The sequence below is a fragment of the Rhea pennata genome, chromosome 7, assembly GCF_028389875.1.
Source record: "Rhea pennata isolate bPtePen1 chromosome 7, bPtePen1.pri, whole genome shotgun sequence".
Taxonomy (NCBI): Eukaryota; Metazoa; Chordata; class Aves; order Rheiformes; family Rheidae; genus Rhea; species Rhea pennata.
The window spans coordinates 25,792,098-25,819,324 of NC_084669.1; the positions used below are offsets into that span (position 1 = coordinate 25,792,098).

Sequence of the window (27,227 nt, forward strand, 5' to 3'; positions counted from 1 at the left end):
AGGGCTCAAGGCAGCCTAGCAAATCTTTGTTCCTGCAGGAGAACTGCTGTGTGTTTATCAGGTTCAGCTTGTGCTAGCAGTAGAAAAATCTGTTACTGATATAAACCAGAATAATTCAGTAGACTTTCTTTTAGAAGTTAACTTAGCTCTATTATAGAAACAAAAAAATTTAGTCCATTGGGCTCTGAGGCCCTATTGTTGCAAGACTTAGCAGGAAGGGAATATGACAGCAAGACTTCCTTGTAGGCAGTTTCTTTCACAAGATCTTTCGTTCAGATCTCACTGAGGTTCAGTTGTCAGTGCAACACCACCACCCTGGCTGGAAAGGGCAGAATTGGATGGATGCAGACTATTGCCTGATACTTAGTGCTTATATGGCTAAGGCTGCAGTGACTTTGTCATTTAAACAGGTAAAAAGGGTGTGGCTTTGGGGAAAAGGGAAGAAAATTCTCAAATTTGCATGATTTTTTTTCCTTCCAACAGAGAATTAGAGAGCTACAAATGAACTTTAGCACTAGGACAAAAATTATGATTTATTTGATGCTTAAATCAATTTTCATCCTGCTTTCTATGGCACACTTCTCGTATTGGTACCATCTGTTGTCTGATACTGGAGTGAAATAGTCCTAAGTGAGTAAAAATTGGAGTGATTCTTGTGCGTTCAATAACCTATCAATTAAATGACTGTAACATTATCAGGGGCATAAACATAAAGTATATATCAGGTTTTCATATGAGATTCCACTGCTTACTGACTACAGAATTATACTAACTTATTACTTGACAATACCAGAAAAGCTGCTTAAATAGCAAGGGTGAAATTACACTGTTAATTCCCTGGCCAAAAATCTAGCAGCTTAGGCCATATGTTTCTCAGGCTGTTCACACATTTTGTTTTGTTTCTTCTCTTTTCAACATCCAGTCAAAGGTCAACTGACATTCTACACATACCCAGATCTTCTAACGTCAGTATTAACTATGATCAGTAACAGGAGTCATATAAAAAAGCAGCACAGAGCACTTCTTTCAAGGGTGTGGGGGGGGGGGGGTGAGGAATGTTTGAATTCAAAATTCAGATCTAGAAAAATTCAGACTGGCAATAGTCAAGGCTTATATCAGCTAATGTAAATTGAAATGTTTGCCCAAGATAAGTGAGTATGTTAAATAATACACAAATGTTTAAGCAAAAGTGGCAACACACTTTGAAAATAAAGGTATTTAATTACCAATAAGGAGTTGCAAGGTGATTTTAGGATTCTGCTTGTTGACCAGCAGAAGCTGAATCACCAGGTTTACATAATTATCAGTATAGTTGTGCCTACAGTACATTAAATTGGATCTTATAGACAAAAATGTCACACTGGATATAATTTCCAGTAAAGTTTGTGCCATCTTCTGATCTAATTGCTTTTGACAGCCGAATCACTGTATTCAAAATTTTTCCAGAAGATCTACCGTATGGAAAGCAATGCAACCAATTTGTAAGTTGCGGACACCATACGTAGAGAATTTACTGGTAAAATAACCACTTTCTGAAGTAACCGGTTTCAGAATAACCTCTCCCAGTCAGCCTGGCAAAATAAAGCAGGCTCCTGTCATCCTCCTTATGTTATGCTCTGCTTCCACAGAAGAGTTGCATAAAGAGTCATCTTGTTTTTACATGCAAATTGATATCTACCTGAAGAAATGCCCAAGAACTCTTTAGTGTGCCTAACCTATTGTCCTTCTGCTTCTCTGCATCAGTGATATCAAAGAGGTTTAGATCATGACCCCTGACTATACTTCTTGACCCATAGGGTCAACAGCCAACTTTAGAGTCACAGAATAATTCAGCTTGAAGGGACCTCAGAAGGTCTCTAGTGTGAACTCCTACTCAAAGCAGGGTCAGCTATGAGGTCAGACCAGGTTCCTTGGGGTTTTATCCAGTCAGGTCTTTTAGTCTCCGGGCATGAAGACTAAAAAGCAATAGGTGTTCATGTGCTACACAAGACTTGTTACATGACTAGATTTTCTCTCTCTTTCCTTATACGTGAGCATCACACGTGTGGGGATTACCACTAACCTCTGCACAACAGCACAAGAAGGAAATTCTCTGAGAATGCCCTTGCCCAAGAGCAGGAAGGAAGGGAGGAAAGGAGTGAGAAAGACAACCAGATTCTATTGATGTTTCTGATTATGTGCATGACAGGACACAGAGACCCACCATAGAATAGCCAATAGCCTGGTACTGAAACTACACATTTCGTTCTGAGGTACAAAATTTCAAAACCCACATCTAAATCACTCAGACAAGGAACTCAAAAGCCTGTTTTTCACTTCTCTAATGAATTTCCTAATCATAACCGTATTTTACTGTAGTGTGAACAAATTCATCTTTCTCACAAGTTTTTCAGGCAATAACTCCAAAATATTTGGGATTGTCTCACAGCTAGGCAAAGATATGTTTGAAAATTCAAACTCGTATGAGATTAGAAAATCATTTCCTTCCTCTTATGCTCTGAGTCTACTTTTTAGCCGGCTAACTATCCAATCAGATTTTGAAAATTGCTAATATTTTAGTTTCCAACAATCCTAGTACAATTTAATTCCACTATTAAGTTCCACAGTTTAATTAATCGTTCTAACAAAGAGTTTTCCAGTCAAGAAGGTACACTCTTGCCTCTGATTTTTGGTTAATAATTCATAATTATTCATTAGAGTGCAAAGAAGAAGAACTGTGCTTAATCTTTGTTCACACACTCCTTGAGACTATCTCCAGGACAAGCTTACAGGGAAATTACAGACCAAAGCACTACTCTCTTACACGTATATTTAAAACAAGGCTAGATCCAAAGGGAATATTTACTGCACACTTAACAAGTTTATCAAAGGTAGAACTTTCTTTTGCTGCATAAGCTGTAAGACCCTTCAAGGATGGGAAGATGACTGTTTTTACACTGATGGTATCTGCCAGGGTGCTTATGACTACTTTACAGCTGCTTTGCTGTGGCATAGTTGGTGTAAAATAGCCTTCGGCTATCAATGAATCAGGCCCTTCCTCTCAGCAAAAACTGAAGGATTTCATTCGATGTCTTTAAATGGGATGAATACATGTCAAACCAAGGGAAGAAATCAGCGTTGAGTTACATGCAAGTAGCTTTTTTGAGCAAGAAGGCGGAAGAAGTGTAAAGCCATCTAATTTAAAATTCTTGTTCTTTTTATTTTGCTTTTCAGCTTATGATACTTAGCTCTTTTTCTCTGTGGCTGCAATGTGCTTTACACAGAAAAGAAATCATGTTAGACAGAGGCTTCATGTAGTCCAAAGTCAGTGTGAGTTATCTTTGTCTATAAAACAGTGACTACACTGATAAGAAAGTCATAAAGCATGGCAGGGTGAGCAAGCAATTATTTTATATTTTTCTGGGGAAAATTAAAATTGGGGGGGGGGGGGGGAGAAAAGCAGGTTCATTCATTTTTCCTCCACAAGATGCACTCAGTGATGTAGCAGAGAAATTACGTGACTGTCCCTTTAAAAGCCATCATACCAATCAGCAGGTTTAACTGTCAAGCGAGCTGATGTAGGGCTCTTTGAATTACTGAGTGAGGGATATTCTTCCTGCCAGGTCCTGTCCCCCGTAGGCACTGCAGAGAAGTATTATAGGGCAGTCCTTACCTTGGGAATTAGCCTGCAAGACCCCAATGCTGTCATCAAACTGCATAGATTTGATGTTGAGTGACGCCAAGATGCATTCCTTGTCCTGCAGCGAAGCATCATCAATATTATTCTGATTGGCTGACAGGATAACGCACATGTCGCAGAGGTTGATGTTGACAGCCCTTAAATCAGCCCGACTTAATGGCGTACCCTTCGGCACAGAGAAAAAAGTGGGGGGGGGAGATGGAGAAAGAGAGAGGAAAAAAAAGAAAAACAAATTAAAGATTGAGAAGGAGCTTTGGGAAATTATTTAACAAGTATCTTTTTTATGCTCTGACATTAAGCTGGTCTAACTATGTGCCAGGGAATAGGAGATGTGCACTAATCTAAAGGGTAGTTGGTGCTGATGGCAGCATTTTAGGTTCAGTCTCAATACTCAGTCAAGCTATTACTAACAAACAAGAAATAGGAATAATGCCAGCAGTCTACATCTCATCTGCGACTTAAAATTGTCTTGATTTAAGGTGCTATCATGTGGCAACCTCTGGCTCTCTGAATATAACAAGGGGTGTGTTTTAAATGTCTATTTATCTAATACCAAATCATAGAGGTCTTGGGCGAAAGAATAACAATTTAAACAGAAAAGCATTATGTGTCCTACGCATTTGAAACATAATCAAGATAGAGCTATTTTTCTAAAATGTGTACTAACTGCAGCAATACAAAAAGTGGTTAATCCTTTCCAACACATTCTTGGTGCTTCGACAAGGGAAACACACTGATCTTCAAAGTTGCACGGTTAAACCCTTTCAAACAGACACAGGACTCTAGCTTAATGGGCAGCACTCATGTAACTTTCTCTGTTGCCACAATGCCCAATCAGATAATGCAATATGTAAAAAGAAATGTTGTGGTAGTCTGCGGGTTTCTTCACAGTTAACACAACTTAACCTATCATGTTTTGTTTAAAGATAACACTTCTCTTTCATGTTCAACAGTCTATACCTCTAGATACAGAATATTAAGTCTATGTCACAGGACATAGATACAGGATCCAGGAAAAATGAATTTTTATGGAAACTAGATTCTTCTCTGTTAGCTCATATGGGTTGGTACCCAAAGACCCTAGTAAGGGTGGGGAAACTAAGTCATCCTCTTGTCTCACAACAGCTTTCGTAAAACACAGTCAAGACCCTGCGCTTCTACCTCCTGGTCACTCCTGCTGACCACCTCCTGAACTCCACTGAGAATATTCAATGCAGAGAGCTAAGGCAGAGCTCAATTCGTTTTCAATGATTGAAGAATATTTGCTACCCAGTTTCAGATACCAGTCTGACTACTTCCAGTTACCTTTGGTAGTTTGAGGCCTGAAACCTCATGGAAAATAGCATATATTAAAAGCATACGATTCAGTTAAAAAGTACTCAAAAGTTGGGATATGATTATTCCTGCCACCTTAATTCTGCCCTTTGTGTCTGTATTGTGCATCAAGTGAAGCAAGATTCCTGTGGGGAAAAATAATATGTAATCATGTAATTAACTAAAGACTTGCTCTTAATGATTTTATGCGAAGGGACAGAATTCAGGCTGCCTGAGGATATATAAAATTGGCATTTGCCTACTTTTTAAGAGTTTACTCAGCAACTTAAATGCATCTTTTAACAGAGGCTTTACATGAAATTTCCACTTCTTTTTTTTAATCAGAACTTTTTTATATATATTCAGCTGTAACCATATCACCATCAGATTTCAGCAGCAGGTTTTACCTCCTGAACAGAGAAGTAGAAAATGAGTTTGAATGGTCTCCCTTAACATACAATTTCTACCAGTATGACTTCAATAACTTCATGGACTTTCGTATTAATATAATTAGATCAGAATAGTGCTGATACGTTTAACTTTATATGGCCATTTTGAAACAGACAGGCTGAAAAAAAGCAGTAACGGAGTCTTAACTTTATGGGCTTTGGCATCCTCGATTATTATTAAGATACAGTAATTCCTTTACATATTCCATATTTTTAAAGCTGCATTAACCAGCTAATTAAGACGCCACTAGGCTGTTTAACTTGAAATTAGTCCAAATTTGCTCTAAATTTGAGGGAGAAATGTTTGCAGAATGTAAAGTTGGTGTATATTTTCCTAATGCTTGAATGCCTAGGAAAGACTTAGCAAATACATGTTATAATAATGCATCGCACATCATTTGAAGGTAGTAGCTGGATTCCATTCTGCTTCATACTTCAAAAACACTGTTAATTTAGTTCTGATTCTTTAATTTTATCCTTCGCAATGACCAATATTAAAAAGAGATTGAGAGAAAGGAGGTAATTAAACGATGAAATATTTTATGGACGCTATTTTTGTAACAGCTCAGAATCTTGAGATGCTATTTGTTGCGTTAGTTTGCAGAATAAAACCAAGGGCTTGCACTAAAACTGTAGAGTTTCCAGTAAGAAAGAACTACAGCCTAGACTAATCAGAAAGTGAAGAGTGTCTTTCCTTTCTACAGCTATTTATTTGATTATTCTTTTTAGGTTACATCTATCATCGATCTATTTAGTTTAAACTGCTGAAATGAAAGTATTAAGAACTGTTAAGCTCATATCTGTTTCATTCTAATTAAAAAATCCAAACAGTACAAAGCACTGTTTTCATAATTGCACCATAGGCTCATTTCTCTCCTGCTTGCACCCTTGTGTGTCATTTGTAGCTATGAACATATGAAATATGTAGCTATTTAAAATCACTAGCATGGAGATCTTCATTTGTTTGTACAGGAGTTCATAACTTACATTTTGTGCACATGAGTGAATGATAATGGTATATGGGAGGCACTTCTGAACTGTAGTTTTAGTGGCCTCTGAACTGTGGTTTTAGTGGCAGTTTCTGTTAAAATCAATACAAACTTTCCATTGATTTCAAACAGGTCAAAACTCTGCCATACTTCCTCAACTCCCTTTTACAATGATTATGGCAGAGACTCTGAAATACTACTGAAATGCTATGGAAATGTTCCTATAAAGTTGGCCAGTCTACAGGAAGTTTTTATAAATATAGATAGATACTATGTAGATAGAAAAACAATACATTTTTCAAAGGTTTTGTGGGTATAAATAGATAAATAATGTCATAAGTAACTACTGTCATTCTGTCAGGGAAATCAGAACATCAGAACTGGCTACATGCAGTGCACTACAGTGAACGTTCGATAGAGAACACAGTTAATACATTTGATAGCAGCTGAAATTTATCCGATGAGGATGACGAGGGACTGAAGACTGCAGCAAATACCTTCTAATAAGGTCTCTCAGGGCTCTGTTTTCATAGACACATAAAGGGAAAAGCTACGTCCTCAGGCCTATAACTAGACAAAAGTAAAAAATCCTAAGATCAAAGTCAGTATGAATCTGTCCAGTTGGTGTCCTAAATAACAAAGTATCAATAATACGGCTTTGGACTTACAGGCAAGATTGAAACCTTGGGGAAGTTATGCAGTGTCTCCCATTCCCTTCTCAGGTATTCAAGTGAACCCACAAACACAATGTGCTTGAGTTCATGGTAGTGAAAGTTGCTGGCTCGTAATGGCATCACTAAATTTCTTAATCCAATCAAGGCAGATTTAACGTCCCCAAATATGCAGACAACTACATGTCCACTTAAAACTGTCATCGCTGCTTCACTTCGAGTCTAAAAAAAAAAAAAATGCAAAAAGAGAAGGGAGATATAAAACAAAAGGAAGCTCAAATTATATACTGAGTTTTAAATCAGGAAAAACACAACTGTCAATACCGTTCATGCACAAAGAAGCACTTGGAAAATAACTGTTCAATTTTACAATTACTTATCCTTCATTAAATGCTCTCAGCAGAAGAAAATTTGGTTCTTGTCCCCTTAAACATGCAGAAAAACATTGTACTGGCCCAAATTATACTACACATGTGGATTAAAACTCTAGTTACAACAGAAGCACTATGGATTTATGTAAGAACTGAATTTGTCCTACTATGTCATTAGAAGTATTATAGAAAAGAGATGCAAAACTGTGCCTTATCTGATGAATCACTAGTGCCTTTTCAGGACCAAAATTAAAAGCAAAGCAACAGGGCTTTGTGACATCTTGAGAGCGGAGGATCATACTCATTCAGTGCCGGCCATGGTATTTTAGCACTAGTTGCTCCCAGCCTCTAAAGTAAACCGAGGAATCCTCTGGAGCATTCTGCCGTACGATGGATGCCCCCACTCTATACTCCACAGTGCTTCTCCCAGTCAGAAATAACTAGTGTGCAAGATTGTGACTAACACTAACTTTTCAGGCCAGTTGGACTTCCTGAGTTGTTGAATAGATAGACAGAAAAAGATCTCATAGAGAATATTTGAATGATGTTCAGTATTATCTTCTTGTCTCAGTGACAAGAATTACAATTTTGCGCTAATCTCATCAGTGGTAATGTCAGTTGAGCAGGCAACTCAGACACCCTGATGATTAAGTAAAGTCATTAGGAAATGATGACCTTCATTTCTGCAGCCAACCTTAGTATTATTGCACTCCATCAAGTAACCATAGATCCACTGATATCATATTGCCAAGAAGCCGGACACTCTGGCATCATTATACCCAGGTTTTGCTAATGAATAAAACTAAGATAATAGTGAACTGTTCAAAGTTTTCATTTTCCTTTGTTTTTCTACAGTATATATTCTTTGTCTAAATTACGGAAGCATGACAATGTGCAATCCAGACTGGAATATGTAACAAAGCTACAAAGTGTAAGAAAAAGGGGAACACTGATTATATCTTCAATTAGTTTAAAAATATATGGACTTTCATTTTCTCAGGTGCAATTGCACTGATTTTTCATACAACTCTACCATGAAAGTGGTCTTGGGCCTTCAAACAACAGAACATACGAGTGAATATTTGAGTTAAACATATGAGTAGACCTATGCCTTTGCCTAAGGGCCCAGCATACTGAGACTCTGCAAGACAGACCCCAGGTTCTGAAATAAAATATATAAAAAAAATGGCTCTTCTTACTCATCCATCTGTATGTAGTCATGTATTTTCATCCAAATGTCAAAAAAAGGAGTTTTCACTACCTAGTACTCCTGGCATCTTGCAGAGCCAAAAAAAATCTTATTTTTTGATTGAGGCATCATCAACAAGTAGCAGTTAGAAGATGACCTGGGAAATCCCATCATCTTCAAATTATGTACTGATTTGTACTTGTGCAGTCTCTAAGGACAACATTAAATTTGCATGAATATGAATGTAGACATAAATTGTGGACAGTGAGCTTGAACAGGTGTAGGGAAGCATTTTGCCAGCAATGTTTTTATTGGTGATGATGCATGAAGCAGAAAGAAACTGGCCAGACATGCAGATTCACAGGCTTGTAGGGGGAAAAGCTCACATGGAATCATTAAGAGATAAAAAATGAGGCACTTCACAGGGCCATTTTTGGAAAAACACTTTTCTAAGTGGGACAACATGTAAAGGTCATTTGTAATTCATCTGCTAAAATATGTTTAGAACACGAAGACAGATTTTATCTCTGTCTTTTACTAGCTATTGAATGGTAGAGTCATTCAATACCTCTTTGCCTGTTGGATACATACAAATGCATACTAATCTAAGCTGCTCAGCCCAAGTTCTGTCTCACAGTTCAGTCACTAGAACTTGCAATTGACTAACTTTACTGCATCGATATTGCGATTCCAGGCAATATCGCGGTTATTACAGAACCCTCGAGGAGAAGTGGAAACAAGCTTTTATCCCCTGACTGTTAGCATAAACCAGGGCTGTCACCATTACTGGCTACACCATGCAACAGTGCAGGGAAATCTAAGACAGCAGGCTCAGGAAAAGCTTTATAAAGTGCGACAAATTGAAGTTACACCAGGGAGTTCATTTCAAATATCATCAGTTTTGTGTATGAGATCTGAAGTTAGTTACTTGTTACTCCTAGGTATGAGTACATGAACACAAGTGGCACAAACTCTCACTGAGCAAAATACTTTACGATAGGCCTTCTAATTATTTTTAATTACTTGAGTCAGTTTGATGGCTTCCCCAGTTAAACAAACAAAACAAACAGATTAGGCCCAGTGCAACATGCTAGAAGGGCAGAGCAGTAGTACTACTTACTCTAGCCTATTTGGGCATCTTGAAATGTTGGAAATAGAGAGAGAAATTTTAAGAGAGCAAAATTCACATAAATAAGAAATAACGTAAAGCAACACTTGCTTATTTTAGAATGCAGTACCATCTTGTGCAAAAAGATAAATGGGGTATGTACACATTTAAATATTTCCAGCTGTGATTCTCAAAAGATACATATTCAATGTGCAAAATTCCAGCTTACGAAACAAAAATGTGGACTATTTGGGGTCAATTTGCACTGTTGTATTTGGCATACAGATTTATACAATCATAGTTCCTTAACCAAAATGATAGCTTCAATTTCACCGTACTGTTTTTCTGATTTCAATATGTTGGATTTAATGATAGAACCCATTAGGCATCAATCCTATGGTTCAGATAACTTCTATACTAATACAACTTATTACTGACACTTACCAGAATGACCTTTTCAATGTCCTTGGCTGGACACCAATGAAACATCCCTGTGGAGTCATATTTTTTCACATTGGCATCCATGTTGTCAATCTGTTCATTGCCAGGAATTAACAAGGGGTCATGCCTGGGGAAAAACAAGTTGAGGACAACATAAGTGGAAAATATTATGAATTATGAATGGAAAGATATCCCAAGAGCTATGTCCAAAGAGGGATAAAAGTAAAAAAATGAAATATATTTACACTTTACCACGCTTACATGCTTACTGTGCAGCCACTTTAAAACAAAAGCTAATAAAAAAAAGTTTTTAAATTTTGGATGCAGTTTGGAAGATTTTTTCACTCTTTCTACATCAATAATCATTTGATTTTAAACAGGAATTTCTGACACCTTCATGTCCATAAACTTTTTTTTTTTTTTTTTCCCAGCCCCACCCCTCCAAAATAAATTTCAGGGTTGCTATTAGCATCTGCAATGAAGTAGAAGGGATAGGAACAGGGCCCCATGCTGACTGACTGGCAGAAGTATGGAAAGCCAATTATTTGCTTTTACCACATACAACTTCTGACGTGATGCTCTTCGCAGTAAAAGCTTTAACAGGCTGCACTTTAAATATTTTAGCAATTTGCCCAATCATATTTTGCTTTCCCAAACTGAAGCCCTTTAAAGATTCAGCAGTATGTCATTTTAGAGCAGACTGACTAACAAATGCCCACATCTGGAATACATGATTTTAATACCAAACAACAATGTCCATTCTCTCTGACAACTGTATCTGTGGTAACCTTCTAAGTGTTTTTGCAGCAAGATTTTAAAGCATAAGGCTTCTCAAAGGAGAAGGAAATAAAAGACATTTTTATAAACTTGCTCTCCAGCAATACAATTACCTAAGCACAGACACACAAGCAGCACATAGTTCTTTAATTCTATGCTGAAAAACAAATACTAAGGGAAGAACTAAGTGACTTCAACATTGTCAGATGCTAGTTAGGACCCCTATGTAATTGCATGATTCAGTATCATTAGAATGAAGACCATGTCTACAAGTCACAGGGGGATCAACCTTAAAAATCTTTAAAAAAAAAAGCCAGAGTGTTTTCCTACTTTAAGAAGCAGTGCACTACATGGTAAACTTACCAGTGAGATTCACCTGGAAAAAGAAATGCAACACTTTCATAGTTTCTTACATTCACTCAATAGAGATACAGTTCAACGCATTTCACTAGCAACCTATTGGCAGCAGAGGAGTCCCTAAGGGACTACCTGGAGGCTCTGGCCCTGCTCCAGGGTCAGTAATGGAAGACTTTGCCATAATGCATACTCCTTCTTTTGTGAGAAGAGACTTCTCGGTGCAAAGGCTGTACCAAAGAGGACTTTTTTTTTTTTTTTTTTTTTTTTTTTTTAATTTCCAGAAAAATATCCAGACTCTGCATTCTTCTACTCCAGTGGTCTACACGCTATGGTTCAGTTAGCTGCAACGATAGTGGTTTTGGCTGAGAGAGCTAGCTATGATGCTGTTCATAGCACATTCCTTGCTTGTAGTAATTGCATCTGGTACAGTGAGGTCTGGGACCATGGATATAATCCCTTTGGAGGTTGTACTAAAGTTCAGTCAATATTTAGTGGTACTTTATCCCTAACTACTCTGTTCCTAGCAATTTTTTTTCCATTGCTTTACAATTTATAATTTGTCTAAGATCTTTGAAGCTTTGTAAAGGATACTAACTATAATTGTAAAATAGGTGGTATTTTAGAAATTGGGATAGAGTGAATACCAGTTGTGGAAGATGATGTTTCTAAAACCTTGCTGTTTGTTTCCCTAAGGTCCAATGCAAAGCATTGGCTCCTCAACAGTACAGTGTTATCTCTGATAGGATATGTTAGCTATATGTTTGCAAATAAAAAAACTCTCCAAAAAATTAGGACTCCTCTTTTTTTTTTTTTTTTTTTTTTTTTCAGAATTGCACAAGGCAGTTCTCCATGAGTGTTTCACAGCACAGCACTAATTCAAAAGGAAAGTTCACTGATGAAATCTTATTTTTCCCTTCAGAAATCAGATGCACATGTGAAGGAATTGTCCTTTTCCTTTTCCCCTCATCAGGAACACTATGTTTAAAGAAAAACACTTAAAAATGTGACAAACTGATTTCTAATTTTGTTTTCTACTTTGAGATTTCAAAATCAATAGGTCACTTAAACCTTTCACAGAAATGAATATTTATGGGTACTCCAATCTCATTCAGAGAAATGATACAAACTGAAAGGAATCTTTCAACAAACTAGGTGACCACAAGGCATCTGACAACGAAGTTTGATTCAACAACCTTGAGGTCCAAGAGAATTTTTAGTGTGTGAGTGCTTACAGTCTAGTGCAGTGGTCTCTTGGATTAGGGCCTTGCATCCTACATAGGATCGTTCAAAGCAGCTCATTCTAGAGACTTATTACAATTGATTTTACCTCAATATTGTATTTCCTGGTTAACTCAGGTTAAAATGTAAGTGTATTATGGAAGTGGAGAAAGATGTGAATCATCACATATAACTCCCTGCTAAAGTTTTAGGTAGCTAAGGGATTTTTTTAATATATCCATATATGCACTTATTTGCAAGATAAACTACTTGGATCCTCTACCTTCACCGTTTGGGGTATGGCAAAGGGGAGTCTTAAAAGAAGCAAATAGGATGTAGCATAATGAGTGTGAAATAATTAGAAATTTGTAATTTAGAACCATAGAAATTATGCTAAAAGATACTGTTGCCCTACTTTTCTTCTAGGAGAATGGATTCTTGCCTGAGAAGGAAATTATGATAAGACTAGCCATATTTTGTATTTTGTAATCCATGGTTTTCAATATCACTGAGTTTCTTAAATTTATATATTTTGGGCTACACTAAATTATTTTCATCTCTCTTTTATCAATGACTTATCATCCTGACTAAAATGATCCTCAAAGTCGTCCACAGAGGTTGAAACTTGTTACTACTAACATAAGACTTTGCCTTTGGATGTTAGCAGATACTTAAGAACAGAACTGATCTTTGGACTTGTTTTTCTCAAAAATATGGTCACTTTATAAAATAATACATTAATAAAATAGTGTTACTACTTTGGACATATACAGTCTTTTTAATCTAATGATCTAAACCTGTTTTGCAAATACTAAAAATTAATTAAGATGGACACACGGAGGCCAATGCTGTCAAATCTGCCTAAGGGGTTTGGACACCCTCTTCCCATTAAAATTCATATTACACAAAGCATTACAGTTGTTGTCCTTACAGCCAAATCACAGACTGAATGTTTATAGAGACTCACTGCCCCCTCACCCTTGAAGAAGGCCCTGTCAAGCTATGCTTGAGTCACATTGGCAGATTACTGTGGAAATGCCTGCATTAGTGCCACCGCTATTGTGTTCTCCAGTAAAGTCATCTGCTTGCAAAAATGCTTAAAAAAATCACATTAAAGAAGGAGAAAAAAAACTCTTCTCACATTTAAAATCTATAGCATCTGCTTTAATTGAGATGTTGTTTTGTGTTACTTGCAATGACCAAATCATTTGGTTATTCCAGCAAGCAAGAGACAGATATCTATGATATCTGATAGATACCTATGAGAGCAGAGCATGAAAAGTTAAATTTTACTCATCCACAATCTCCTATTTAAAAACAGCTTCTCTGGTTCTTATAGCCAATATTACATGCGCATGACTTAAAATGAAGATGAAATACAATCTTTCTAAGCTTTTTGAAGAGCATATAATGCCACTTATGATCAATTAAACTTGAGTATGACACTAAATGCCATGCTATTGCAGCAAACCCAAAAAGCTTGCCTGGAAGGTAACAGCCTAAAGCAAAACTGTAAATCCCATTTCCAGTAAACCTACTGTGATGAAGCCAACATTACATTTTAAAGAGCACTGCTCTCCTTGTAGATATTTACAACTACTCTAAGCATGTTCACTTCAAGTTTTTGACTCCGAAACTTCTGAGTTTTGGCTGGGGATGGACATAACTGGGAAACCCATTAGGAGTTAAATGGCTACCCCATTAAATGCCTCACATTGGCATTTCCCTGGATTTCGTCATACTTGCCTCAACTCTCTTTCACCACTCACATGTAACTGTGTATTACAGCAATACACCCTCCTTGATCTGCAGTAAAACTACCCTAGAAGTTAAGCACTGCGATCGAACGCTGTATGACCAGTAGAAATCCTAGTATTTTTGAAAACAAACTGTGATTATTCTGCCCAAAATATCTCCTTTTATAAAACCAATGGTGAAACACCTCCAGCAGAAGAACAACTACTTTTCTTTCTGTGCTTATCAAAATCTGCAATTATGCCTTCCTCGGGTAGCCACACTAGCTCTGGATTTTGCATTCAAAGAGATGCTTAGCAGTCTCCTGCTAGAAATTCAGGGTCACTGAATGTGTGGGCCAGTAATTTCGAGTTTTCCCACCTGGCTGTGTGTGCGCGCACATGTATGCAGATGTGCACGTGTGCACGTTATTTGTGTATACACACACACACACGCATTTAATTTTAGGACTAAGGGGAGGGTTTGCAGAAGATAAGATAGGAAATGAAGACACAGTGGAGAATGTCTCATCCCTTTCAAATTTCTCCTACAACTACCCTAACAAATTGTGGCAATTAACATGCGGTTAGTGTTAGATGTACGCAGCCAGTGCAGGTGCTAATAATTGAAAAAGCATTTAGAGCTTTTACACCCTAGCTGAATATTTCATGATGTGCTGCATGTTTCACTATTTACTCAGTGGGCCTTTGTCACTTCAATCTTCCCTGACTGCTTTGACTGGTGTTATAAAGCTCAACCAAGATAGAGTGACAGCTTGTCACAGGCAAACTCCAGAGCCTACTGCAGCTCGCTGGGACTAGCTGTGAAGGTTGTCACGACATTCTGATGGAATTCAGCAAATGTTTTGTGACTAATACACCCAACATTTGTCGGCTACCATTAGCCATTCCCTGTGACCCTCTGCCGTCTGTGTGGATGGCATTAAGTTGTAATGAGAATTTGTTGCCTATGTGTGTTACACTAATGACACTCTCTTACTGATCTTTATTTTCGCAGGTTAATCAGTGGTGAAATTTGTAAGGGTTCAGTGCCCAGACGCAAAGAGTATCACAGAGGAAAAAATAGCACAAGAAGAAAAAGAAAACCTGTAGTTTCACTGTAAAATGCTTTTATTGTCATACACAGAATCTATCCTAATACTGGCTACAGGCTCACACTTTCCTATACTCCCTGAATCTACAAAGAAGAATGTACTTAATCCCCAGCTGGTACCCAGTGTCCTGTGCTAGCTTATGGGTGACTGGCTGACCACAGACTATAAATTCTGCCTGAACCACACTCCTAAGAATGCTAACAATTACTTCTCCCTTGCCTCTTTCCCCCAAGTATTGCTGATGTTTCTTTTTTAATCTGCAGAAGCCTTTCCAAAGAGTCCAGGTTAATTTATCAAGACTACTAAAGATGCTGATATACAACTGCATACTTTAAAGATCTTGCCGATTAAAGTTAAATTACCTTGATACCTCAGGACATGCTCAGAATATGCTCTTAAAGTATGAGTCCTTTTACATAGAAAAGTAATAGAACAGTTAGCTTTTAGATTTTTATATAAACAAATTAAGGAGGAGGGGATAGGCCAAGCAGCCAATGTATCTTCTGCTTTCAGTATTTCTTGTTCCTATCTACCCAAGCTACACAGCTAGCAGTCTTTGAAGAAGAAAATACCAGAAAAAATATTTTTTTCATTTATAAAAAATAAACTTACAATTAAATGGCAACATAAAATATAAGGGAGCTTTTTCCCACTTTAATGAATTGTAGACTTAATACCTTGTGATAAAAGCAACCACTGTTGCAGGCTTACTTTTATTTAAGTCAATAATGATAAGAATGCATTATTTTCTTTAATAACTGGTTTAAAGCTAAGGACTTTTTCTTTCCTTTGCCTTGATCCGAATGCATTGTCTGTTACCCTGAACTTTACAGAAACGCTTGCTTTTATTTATTTTTTTTTCCTGCTGGTAAACTCTCCTCTTCTTTCCTGAAACTGCTCTCTCATCTCAAGAACATTTGTCTAAGATTTCACAGTACTCTGAAAAAAAATCTGACACTGTTTTTTTCCCATGGTTTATAATTCCATTGTCAATGGCAGCAACAGTCAGAGGGCTAGTGTATACTACCCTTGTCATTCAAACCTTTTCATTCGATAACCGTGTTAGGAGCAGGTCTAAAGTAACACAGTGATTACTGAGCTACTCCTGCTGCTCATACTAGTAGTACTGAACTTGTAAAATAGTATCAGGAAGTGAATTTGTGCTGTTAAACACCTGCTGTGTTGCAGCTCAGTTATCATTGGATTTAGCAGTGTATAAAGTTTGCCTTGTACATCCTTAACAAGAGATGAAAAGTTTAGAGTATATTATGGAAATCTCCAAAGCTAAGTGATGTAAATATAAGTCATTACTATGATTAATCAGTGAGCTTTCACCTCTTGAGATCTTGCTTTCAAAGCTAGTTTTGGGAGAGTCACAGTCAATCAGATTAATCTCACTTCACCAGTTTTCACTTGAGAAATGCTCCTTTCCAGACCTCTTAACCCCCCCCCCTCTTTTTTTTTTTTTTTTTTTTTGGGGGGGGGGAGGCAGTGTCCTATTAGAAAGCTCTAAATTTCAGCTTACAGAAGGGCAACCTACAACAGCAGGGGCAATACATATCCATGTTGAGTGACACTAGCAGACGTGTGGGTACTTCTGAGTGTATGCAGCTGAGTGGGTGGATGCGGAGATAGATGTGCAGTCAGTGTTCATATACTTTGAGTGTTACAGCCAACTTGAGGAAAACAAATAGGAGGTTTTCTCCTCACTTTAGGTGAAGACTCTTACTAGATTTCCAGAAAAGAGTGCTGAAAAGCTCACTTTTTCTGTGTCGCTTTGCTAGGCTTCGACAGTCTCTGAGCAAGTTTTATGGTTTGGTTGGGAATTATTTTGGATCCTTGATCAAGAAAAATCCTCAGGCTTATGAAATTCTCTTTGGCAACAAACTGAAAAGTCAGCGTCCTCTGATGCCTCTGATTCTTATGTGATCAGGGACATTAATGATAATGACCCTTTGCTGAGTATGCTACTTGTCTAGAGGCCTATGTCAACTACACCACTACCTTCAGAGTGGACAGGGACAAACTATTTATTTGCTCTTTAGGCCCTTTGGGCCCTGTCATATGCTATTTGTTCTTGCATTAAGAGGTAGTTTGACTCAGCTGGGTTGACATTTCCTTCAACTCGGTGTATTCCACTCATGCAGTAGCAGCTACCAAAGCATTAAGTGAGGACTTGGGCCCCAGCAACAGTCCTTTTAAGTGGCTTTTCTGATTTAAATCCAGGAGTTTTCACATTTTTACTGGTCACCCTGGAATCCAAAATTATATATACATTTTTTAAAACTAGCTTTGTTAGTTGGTACTCGATGTGATACAGCCTCCTCATATTTAACTTGGCTGTCCACATGCATCAAAAACTGTGACTGAGATGATGAACAAGTGATTTGGCATCGCTTCATGATATGAGAGGCATCAAAAGGTTCTACTTTCCCATCTATGCCTTATGAAGGAAGAAACATGATATACCATATATGACTATTATTCTGCTACTCATAGTTCTTTTTCCTTCCGTTTCTCACTCACATTTTTTTTCCATATCCAATAGGACATTGCTCTGTTCACATCCCCCGTGGAGAAGTGTCTCTTTACGTCTTTCTGGTTGGAGTTTAAGTTACATTTGAAGAATGCACATGCTCTTGTGAGTTTAATGGGACAGACCTCTTGTTGATGTAAATCAGACAGAAAGTAGTCATAGCAATATAGAGTGGATTGATATTTTTCTAGTTAATTTGCATTTATAGCTAGAATGTGGCTATAGTGCTAGAGTATAGCAATTTGGAAGATTTGTTCTCGACTGAACAATAGGTTCTTCCAGTGCTGTATCAGTGTGATTCTGCTGATGTCATTTGATGTGATGCAGGATTCAGTTAGAACAGTGACTTTCTAACTGTTAATTTAACTAATTTCTGACATTTACAAAGAACATTTGATAACCTGCTATCTGTTTCAATTAGCAATTTATTGGCATCTAGAGGCAATAGTATGCAAAGATGCCTTAAATCCACACATCAGCGTAGATGGATTTCTATTTATTTGTGAGTGAATTTCAAAAATTCCTACCTTTTGACAAGTTCAAAATAAGCATCTGTCAGACCGCTGGCCTTGAGCTTCCAAGGAATAACCACAATATGGCTTTTGTCCTCTGTTCTGCTCCATTGATAGCAAAAGTCACAAAGTTTTAGCTTACGGAATGACCTGATTTGCCTCAGCCACTGAGGAAATCTAAAACTTGTACAGCTTTTTCAAGATTACCTTAACTGTAGGGCTGCTCAGGAAGTGATTCTAGAGTCACAGCTCTGATTACAATTTACAAATGAATTTTGCACATGTTATGCCTTCTTTACATACTCCAGCCTTCTTGCCCACCAGACTCCTCCAGATCTAGGGCTGTAGCTGAGGAAAGAGTTTGCTAAATAACCAGCTGTTTTTATTCAAGGGACGGGGTGAAGGTGGCTTTGAAAAAGGAGCTTTTAAAGTAAATTTAGGGGAAAAAAATGCAAAGGTAAATATCAGCTACAGGCATGACAGTGCTTTTGCTGTTTTATCTCTTGTGTACTTTTAGCTGACATTCGCTAAAGATTTCAGGGCAGGCAAGCAAGTATCTGTCAATTTAGGTAATTTACGACTATATAAAACAGCAGATAATACAGCCTACCTTTCTTTATGGGAAAGGAGAAAACGATCTGCCTATTACATTTGCAATGAAGTTAAACAGAGTTTTACTCTGAATGAATCAACTTTCTCTTATTTAGGACCTTGAACCAAAGTTAAGTCAATGTAGATTAAAGGATGCAACAAAGAGACTGTTGGGTCTGGGGAGAGTCAGAGGGTGCCAATTCATGGCTGGTGAATAAATTTAGCAGCTAGGGAGAAGAGGAAGAAAAAAACAACTGGATCTGGAAGCCTGGCAAGTTCTCCACTAGCTGCTCGACCTGTATTTAGCAATTCTGATGTGCTACTGAGCAGACAGCTCAGGCTCAGGACGACTACTCTCCCTCAGTCCCTCTTCAGCAGGCAATGAAAGCAGGCTCCACTTTGAAAATCTTCCCCCATCATGCAAACTGACACAGGCATGCTTTTCAAAAACCCACAGCCAATCTGTTGATCATTACTTATTTACAAAGGCCTTCGGGCAGAAAGTCCTGTAAAAACCATACTTGATACGGTATACACTAGCTTTTTCTGCTTGTGGAAAAAAAGTACCCCTAAGGCTACCTCAAACCATCACTTTCTATTGCACATAAAATGTACCGTGTAACACTAAAGTATTTAATATATATGGTATAATATATCTACAGGAAAGGCATTTGTGTAGAAGTATGTTACCCTGTATTTGGTAATTTGATGTTTTGCTGAAGGCTATGACTTGAAAAAGCCTGCACCTAGTACAGAGGACCTGTCATCTCAGTACCCAAGAGCCAATAGAATAAAGAAGTACCCTTAAGCAGCAAAACTTTGACACAGCTTTGAAGCATATGAAAACAGTATAACTCCCCAGAATTATTATTACTCAAGATCAAAGAAATGAGGCATACTTTACATAGCAAACAGGGACAGTGCACTCAGCTCCAAATGTTTCAGCTCTTTCTCTCTGTTTCTCTGTCTCTGTCTCTTTTATTTTTATTTCCCCCAAATTAAGATTTGGGGAGGGGGGAATCTCCCACATTTTTTAGAACTTGAAATGGATAAAATTATTAGCATGAGACAGAAGAATGCCCAAAGGTGAGTAAATTGAAAATGACGCTAGCATGACAACCAGCATCACAAAATGAGAAGCTTGCTAGTATGCTCATTTTATTCTTCCTCATAAACTGTAAACAAGCATGTAAATCAGTGTCATATGGGCAAGGCTAAGCTAACAGGAAGGCAGAGAACTTTTAATGATACATTTAACAGAAATAGATAGTCAATGGAAAAAAAGAAAAAAAAAAAAGACACAGCTGGGTGCATTTTAGTCTGTGAATCAATCTCACTTTTGGTTCTGTAGCCTAAACAGAGATGAAGAAGACTTGTAGAAGTTTTGTCCTTGAATATGCCCTAGATTGTAGCAACAATAAACAAACATGGATGCTTCTTTAACAGGCCTGGGAAATTCCCAGTCTTTTGACTGAAATTTAGAGAGAAGAATTATCTACCTGTATCCAGAAGTGTTAAAGGAACAATGTCATTGTCAACAATTAAAAAAAGAGTGGTTAGTGATTTTATATATATACATGTACATAAAGAATGAAACACTCGTATTATTTTTTTTCCACTTAACCTCCACTACTGCAGATCAGAGTTATGGTACTAACAAACACACACCCAAAGCCCAAACTGCATGAATGTGTCTGTTTATATATGTAAATGAGCTTGCATTTGTCTATCTGTATAATAGCAGAAAATTTCTGCTATGATATTTACTTCTGGATACGATTACAGACTGAGTTGTCTAGTCTGGCTACTTGAGATGGGCACAATTAGAGCAAGAACAGCCTGCTTGTGGAAAACTCCACAGCTAGTAGCTGATCTTGTTCTGATAGACTTGAGCAGGCAAAGGGTGAAGCACAGCAAGAAGGAATGGAAATGCCATATTATTTTAATAGATTCCAATTTTCCTATTGCAGTTCTATTTTTAACAGATCTCCTCTTAGAGGCAAATTGTCCTATGGAAGGAAACTACATAGTTATACAAAGGCTTACTGGTATACATACAGCAACAGGAGAAAAATATCACTAACAAGATGATGTTTTCATCATCCACTTTTAGAGTATATACTACCCTTTAAAAAATCCTTGTATTCCATAATTAACGTGCTTTTAGCCTGAGTAAAAGTGCATTAGTTTTGAACTTTGCTTTGGCAAGTACATAGATTATTAGACTTTTTTTTTTTTTTTTTTTATCAGTCTAAATCAATTAACAGAAATTTGATTTCAATCGACAGGATAAAAGGAAGGTAATATTCAGGTTCATTTTTGATTGTGATGATACATCTCACATATGGCCTTAAGTACAGAAAACAGTACTCAGAGGGAATCCAACAAAAAGAGAATTGCCTGAGGCAAACTAACCACATGAGTTCTTCTGATTGGTTAGTGCTATCATTAGTGCCACTGCTGTTTAAGAACTACACACGGACAGGACAGGGTGACAGCTAAGACTTTAAAGCCTATGTATTTTTCAAACAGCTTTTCAAACTGTTTTTCATGACAGATTTTTTTTCAGCTCTATCATTAACTGCTGACAAGCTGACAGAATAAATACCTCAGCCTTTCAGAAACCATCTAACAATCTTTTTTTTCTCCACCCCTTCCCCTTATTTTTGATGTGGGGGGAGGAGAAGAGGAAGGAGGGAAGAAAGCAGATGAAGATATGAGTTTCTTACAGTCTTACCTCATCAGTTTGGGTGAGGAGTTGGGAGAATTTCGCATGCCTCCATTTCGCTGCTTTTTTTTGGGTGATAGTGTTGACGGCTGCTCATCTTCAACTGGAAATATAAGGAACTCATGAGATTAAGTACTGCTCCAAGTGCAATACAAAATACAAGTGAAGTAGCAAAGAACACACACTCTACGTCCATTCACGCACTGATACTTCATTGCTAACATAGGCTCAACAGTAATAAAAATCAAATACATGTTAGTCAAAGAGATTGGTTTGAAGGAGAAGGAGAAGCGGGGAAGAATACCAGGGTTTTGAACACAGGCGTTCAAATTGGTTTCATACTTGAAAAACAAAGAGGGGGAACCACATTCGGGTTATTCTTAAGAGTTATTTTCAGTTAATCTGTGCTACAGAAGAGTAGAATTAGTGCTCTGCTATATTTCCAGAAAGATAAAGTGCTGTTTGCAATACCAACATAACAGCTGCCAGCCTGCTTTTGCTAATGAACCAGACACCATTTGGTTCTTGCTCTTCACATGCCAAACAGCAGAGTCTTCATGAAGAGATGTGAAATATTCAATGCCTTGATGTTCAATGATTCAGTTAGTTGGGACTGTGAATGCTGCCTGCCATTGTGCACAGATCTTCAGCACAACTCAGACCTCATCACTCCACCCTTCTCACAAAGGGGAGCTGTTACAACAGGAGTGAACACAATGAGCTTGAATGGAAGGGGGGAGACAATACCTATATAACAGAGGATGCATGTGTTATGCAATCTTTTAATGAGGATGAGGAGTATTTTCAATGACAGATCAATTTCCAGATGTAAAATCACTTACAATTTTGACAATCATATCTACTCTTGGATAACCTAAGTCTTAATACTCGCAGTTTAAACAAGTGCAGCTTCCTAATAATAATTTGTAATAACAACTTAATAGTAACTTAATAATCTGTAGGTATTAACCACCAGCATTATGGTTTTAAGATGGTTACTGCACTTAATTTGCACATAAAGGTTGAATTTGCTATCAAAGCAAATCACCATATGGCTGCTTTCTCAAATTCAGACTAATGCTGAATTATTCTTAAAAAAAGGGACCTTTTTCCAGCTATTGTTAACTGAAAAATGAACTAAAAGATAATGTAACTGAGGCCTAGGAAGCTGTTACTTTAGAATCAAACAGGAAAAGATTAGTAGTAGTAGTAGCTGTATTAAAGGAGCTTAATACACATTAGCAGTGCACAAGCAGAGGCTGTAAAAAAAAAAATCTGTTTGCAATGAGCTACGTAGGAACAGCTACAAAAAAGCAAACCTGGACATATGTCACCTGCTGTAGATTTATCTGGGAACAAATTAAGCAATATCCTTCTGCAATAACCCTCTTCTGACACTATTTTATTACAGTCTGCATTCTAGCTTGTCATGTCTGTCTGGGTTCTGGAACTTCATTTTGCCTTGGTCAAGACTGAAGGACTGGGCCCTGAAAAGACAGATGTGCTGTCTTTCTAAATGACCTGGCATCACCTAAAATATCCAGAAAGTTAAAACCAAGCAACGCATAACAAAAGAAAAAAAAAATCCCAAACAGTAATGTAAAGGGCTATACTTAGATTGGAGCAACGGCTGTCTTAAAATGATTTATTTCACTAATTTAACTTTCTTTTCTTTTTGTGAAGCATTCCCAAAGACAAAGCCATTTTCTTCTGACTTGACTATTTCTCTTTTTTCACTTTTTTTTTTCTTTTTTTTTTCCTATTTCAGAGCCCTGTAGTGGAAATGCTTACCAGTGACTGCTTGTGTACTATTCTTTGTTCGTCTGAGAGCTAAGTGCACAGAAAATGATCAAAAACATACAGCTTGAAATTCGCTTTGTATGAGAGTTTGTTGGAATTAAATTGGATCACTTCAGTATTCAGCTATTTATAACCTGAAGTGAATAGTCACAGAATTATTTTGTTAGTTGTATCTTCCCATTTCTGATTATTAGGAAATTGCAACTATTTGTACATTTCATAACATCCCCTGCAAATCACTCTCTTTGAAATAGCCTAGTCTTGTTTTGAACTTGTCTATCAAAAAGTTATTCACATGCTACTCCACACAGGCAGTAAGTTGTTTTCAAGGTACACATTGTGCTCTCATGTTCTTTATTGGATATAAATACTCACTTCTAATCTAGTGGACTCACCATTTAAAAGAGCAAAGGAATAAGAAACACCTAAAACATCCCTTTACAGAAACCAGCCACAACTGATATGTTTCTCTCTGTTGGTAGCAAAAATTCTAAATTTCACTTAATTTAAACTGATACCATGGGGCTACAGAATGTTTATCAGAGATTCAGTATTGCACTTCAAGAAAAGTGCATTGTTATACTTTTTCACTAGTATAAGGAAGCTCTATACCGATCAGGACTATTTGCCAAATCTTATTTTAATAGAAGACAGCTTAGACTGTATTATAGCCAGAAATATTTCTATGAACAATAGAAAACACTATTAAGTAAGAGTACTTTTCCAAGTTTTCAGCTAGTTAATAAGACTCATGTCTGATCCTTTCAAATGCTAAAAGTTAGTGCAATAAGGACCTTTTGTCATGTATGGTCCAATATCTGTTTTTTTTCATTGCTATCAGCTGATACTACCCTGCCAACCAATTACAAAACAAAGTCTTAGTCAAAGTCTTAGTATACAACAAAGTTAAGTAATCATCCAGAATGACCATCTGTAGAACGAGATTTTAGCAGTCTACAGTCATTTTTCATACTGCATCTACAATAAATAAGCTCCCTTTTTTTGATAAGTGCTTGTTATCTCCACACTATGCTACCGTCAGCAATTACCTGTAAAGTCCAATGCTAATGTGTAGCTCAAGACCTAATACCTATCAGCAAACCTTCTGAGAGCTCTCAATTGGTGGCTAAAGTTGTGGCCTTGCTTAGGCAAGGGAGCCATTTATTTTCATTGCAGCAATGAAAGATGATCTATCTTAATCATATCACATTCCAACAGGATTTTGTTTTCAATGAAATCTGCACGCAGAGTTTATAGCGCATCTGCAGTTTAGACATGCAGTTCCATAAAAACGGGGAAAGGGAATACGTGAAACTGAAATACATGAATGGCGACCATTACCTATGGCTCCCTTCCCAAAAGTGTTGCAATGATAACTCACAAGTGACTTCTTAGTCATAAGTAGGATATAAAACATATTTAATTATTATCCTTCAGATACTCTTATCAATTTCCTGCATATTTAAAGAAACAGATCTAGCAACATTTTTAGTAAAGCTATAAAATATCATTTTCATTTCACGGTTCCTGTGTCTACATGAGAGGAATAAAAATCAAATTAAATAGGAGTCTTAAATGTACTTGTTCTTAGAAAAGACAACCATATTTGAATAATGGGCTGTGATACATGACAACTTAACTCTGATGTTGTATGTTTGACCTAGTGCTTTTGCTAATGAGAATGTGCCCTATTTTTTGTATTTTTGATGTCTTTATGCTACAGGAGTTTTATTAAAATACAGTCATATCAGGTTATGAGACTTTCTTCACCAGCTTTCACAAAAAGTGCAAATAAGTTCAAGAATTGGACACAGAATTTTATAGAATCTGAACTCAGTCCAGCCTCTGAATTCTAATAAAATTCAAGAGCTTGTTTTTGCACATCCCTAAATATAATGCTTAATATACAGTTGTAACAATCCAGTGCTCACTTCTATAATAGGCACAGAATCTAACAGTTTTACAGTTCAGGAAGACTCAGTGCTAGAAAAATGTCAGGCAAGTCTAATGAGGCTTCAGATACTCTGGTTTATGCTGGAGTTTAATTTAAAGTTACACTGATGTTTTAACATGTTTGCTTATTCTTGAGTAAAGAGGATTCATTATTTCAATGACATAACCTCCAGACAACGTTCCATGAATTGATTTAAGATGTGCTGGTAATTTTAACAGCCTTAATGTGGAACTGAACATCTGTAACAACATATTACTTGACTTCTATCCTCATTTCATTTTTTAAGCAAAATAAAGGGAATGTCTTTCAGAAACAGTGGGCAAGTTCATAACTTTTTCCTTTGTTATTTTGTGACCATTTTTTAAATAAATCTGTCTCTTTCACTGCCTCTGTCAGGTCACTAGCAGCACAGTTTATAGACACAGCTTTTTGGACCCAAAAAAGAGCTGGAATTTTGAATAACATTTGCATTACTGATCATCACATAAATTTGAATACCTGGTAAACTCATTTTTCCTAGAGTATAAATGCTTCAGAGCAAATAACTCATATGAAAGATAAAGCACAAACCACCCAGAAACATTAGTTGAATAGCTATCTTGATTAACTTATTAATCACCACATCTGGAGAAACTCACATCTGTAAGCACTTAACAGCATTAGTAATGTCATAGCTGCATTGAAAACAGACTGCAAAACCATGCACACACCAATCTGTATTGCCTTATACATCCAACTACGGGGCTACCTACGGAGATCTTGGTTCAACTCAGGCTTTTGGGAGAGGTAGCGGTATTTTACAGGGAAGCTGAGAGCCCTTTGCAATCTACAGTAGGTAGATTTTCCTTGTTCAACAGAACTCAGTAAGTTAAGGTGCAGCAGCGAGGGATTGTTGGGTAGAAAGAGGCTCCCTTTACGGTTATTAACAAGCGGAACCGGTTCCAGGATTCCTTCAGTAGACTTGGCACCAACCAAAGAATTAGTAGTTGCATTCTTGAATTGATATGAACATTTTGGGTAACTTGATCTAGCTGCATTCTTTAATTCTAAATAATAAGAAAAAATGTAGATTAATGTCTTTGTATTAAAAATTATTTCAAACCACAGGCATGAATCAATTTTGATATCATGTAGAATTACAGACTTTAAAGCTTAAAGTATCAGTTTGTATAATTGAAATAAAGGTTTATACCTGCAGCTTTCTTAAGTTTTTTTTTAATGACTTTTTATTAGATAATACTTATAAAGAGATTATTCCACAATATTATCATCTTTAAGCAATAGTCCTATCCTATGGTAAGTGTGTCTGAGGGAACATTTATTTCCCACATGTTGATAAAGACTTCAAGATTTATTAGCTGCAAAAGATGTTTATTCCTTTGAATCTGCTGAAAATGACAGGGGAGGCAAAGCACTCTGTTGCTATTAAAATAAATAAGGAATAATAATAAAAAAGTAAGATCAACACTTCAAAATAGTGCAAATACAGTTATGGAATTAAACTGATGTTTAGGAACCTAGATAAAAGTGTTTGGGTATTCTACAGTGCTGAATTCCATGAATTTCAGGAGGTCATGAATAGCACTTCTGAAAAGAAGGCTAATCAGTTCAATTTCCTAAATATGGATTTTACTTTGATTTAGTGAACCTTAATCTTCCATTTCTAATATATAGGAGCTAATTTAACAAAAACAA

The 27,227-nt window shown here is 37.0% G+C and overlaps 1 protein-coding gene across 6 annotated transcripts in view; it reads right to left on the bottom strand.

Moving 5' to 3' along the window:
* KCNMA1 (potassium calcium-activated channel subfamily M alpha 1) overlaps window positions 1-27,227 on the bottom strand; it is a 510,592-nt gene that overhangs the window by 39,647 nt on the left and 443,718 nt on the right. For 5 of the 6 annotated variants that reach the window (XM_062580642.1, XM_062580640.1, XM_062580638.1 and 2 more), the window contains 4 exons: window positions 21,788-21,881; window positions 10,215-10,338; window positions 7,100-7,324; window positions 3,653-3,845 (listed from right to left, as the gene is read on the bottom strand). In XM_062580642.1, the coding sequence (XP_062436626.1) occupies window positions 3,653-3,845; window positions 7,100-7,324; window positions 10,215-10,338; window positions 21,788-21,881 (636 nt within the window). Of the gene's footprint in view, window positions 1-3,652; window positions 3,846-7,099; window positions 7,325-10,214; window positions 10,339-21,787; window positions 21,882-26,284; window positions 26,579-27,227 lie in introns of all 6 variants that reach the window. The other variant, XM_062580641.1, reaches the window with a different exon arrangement.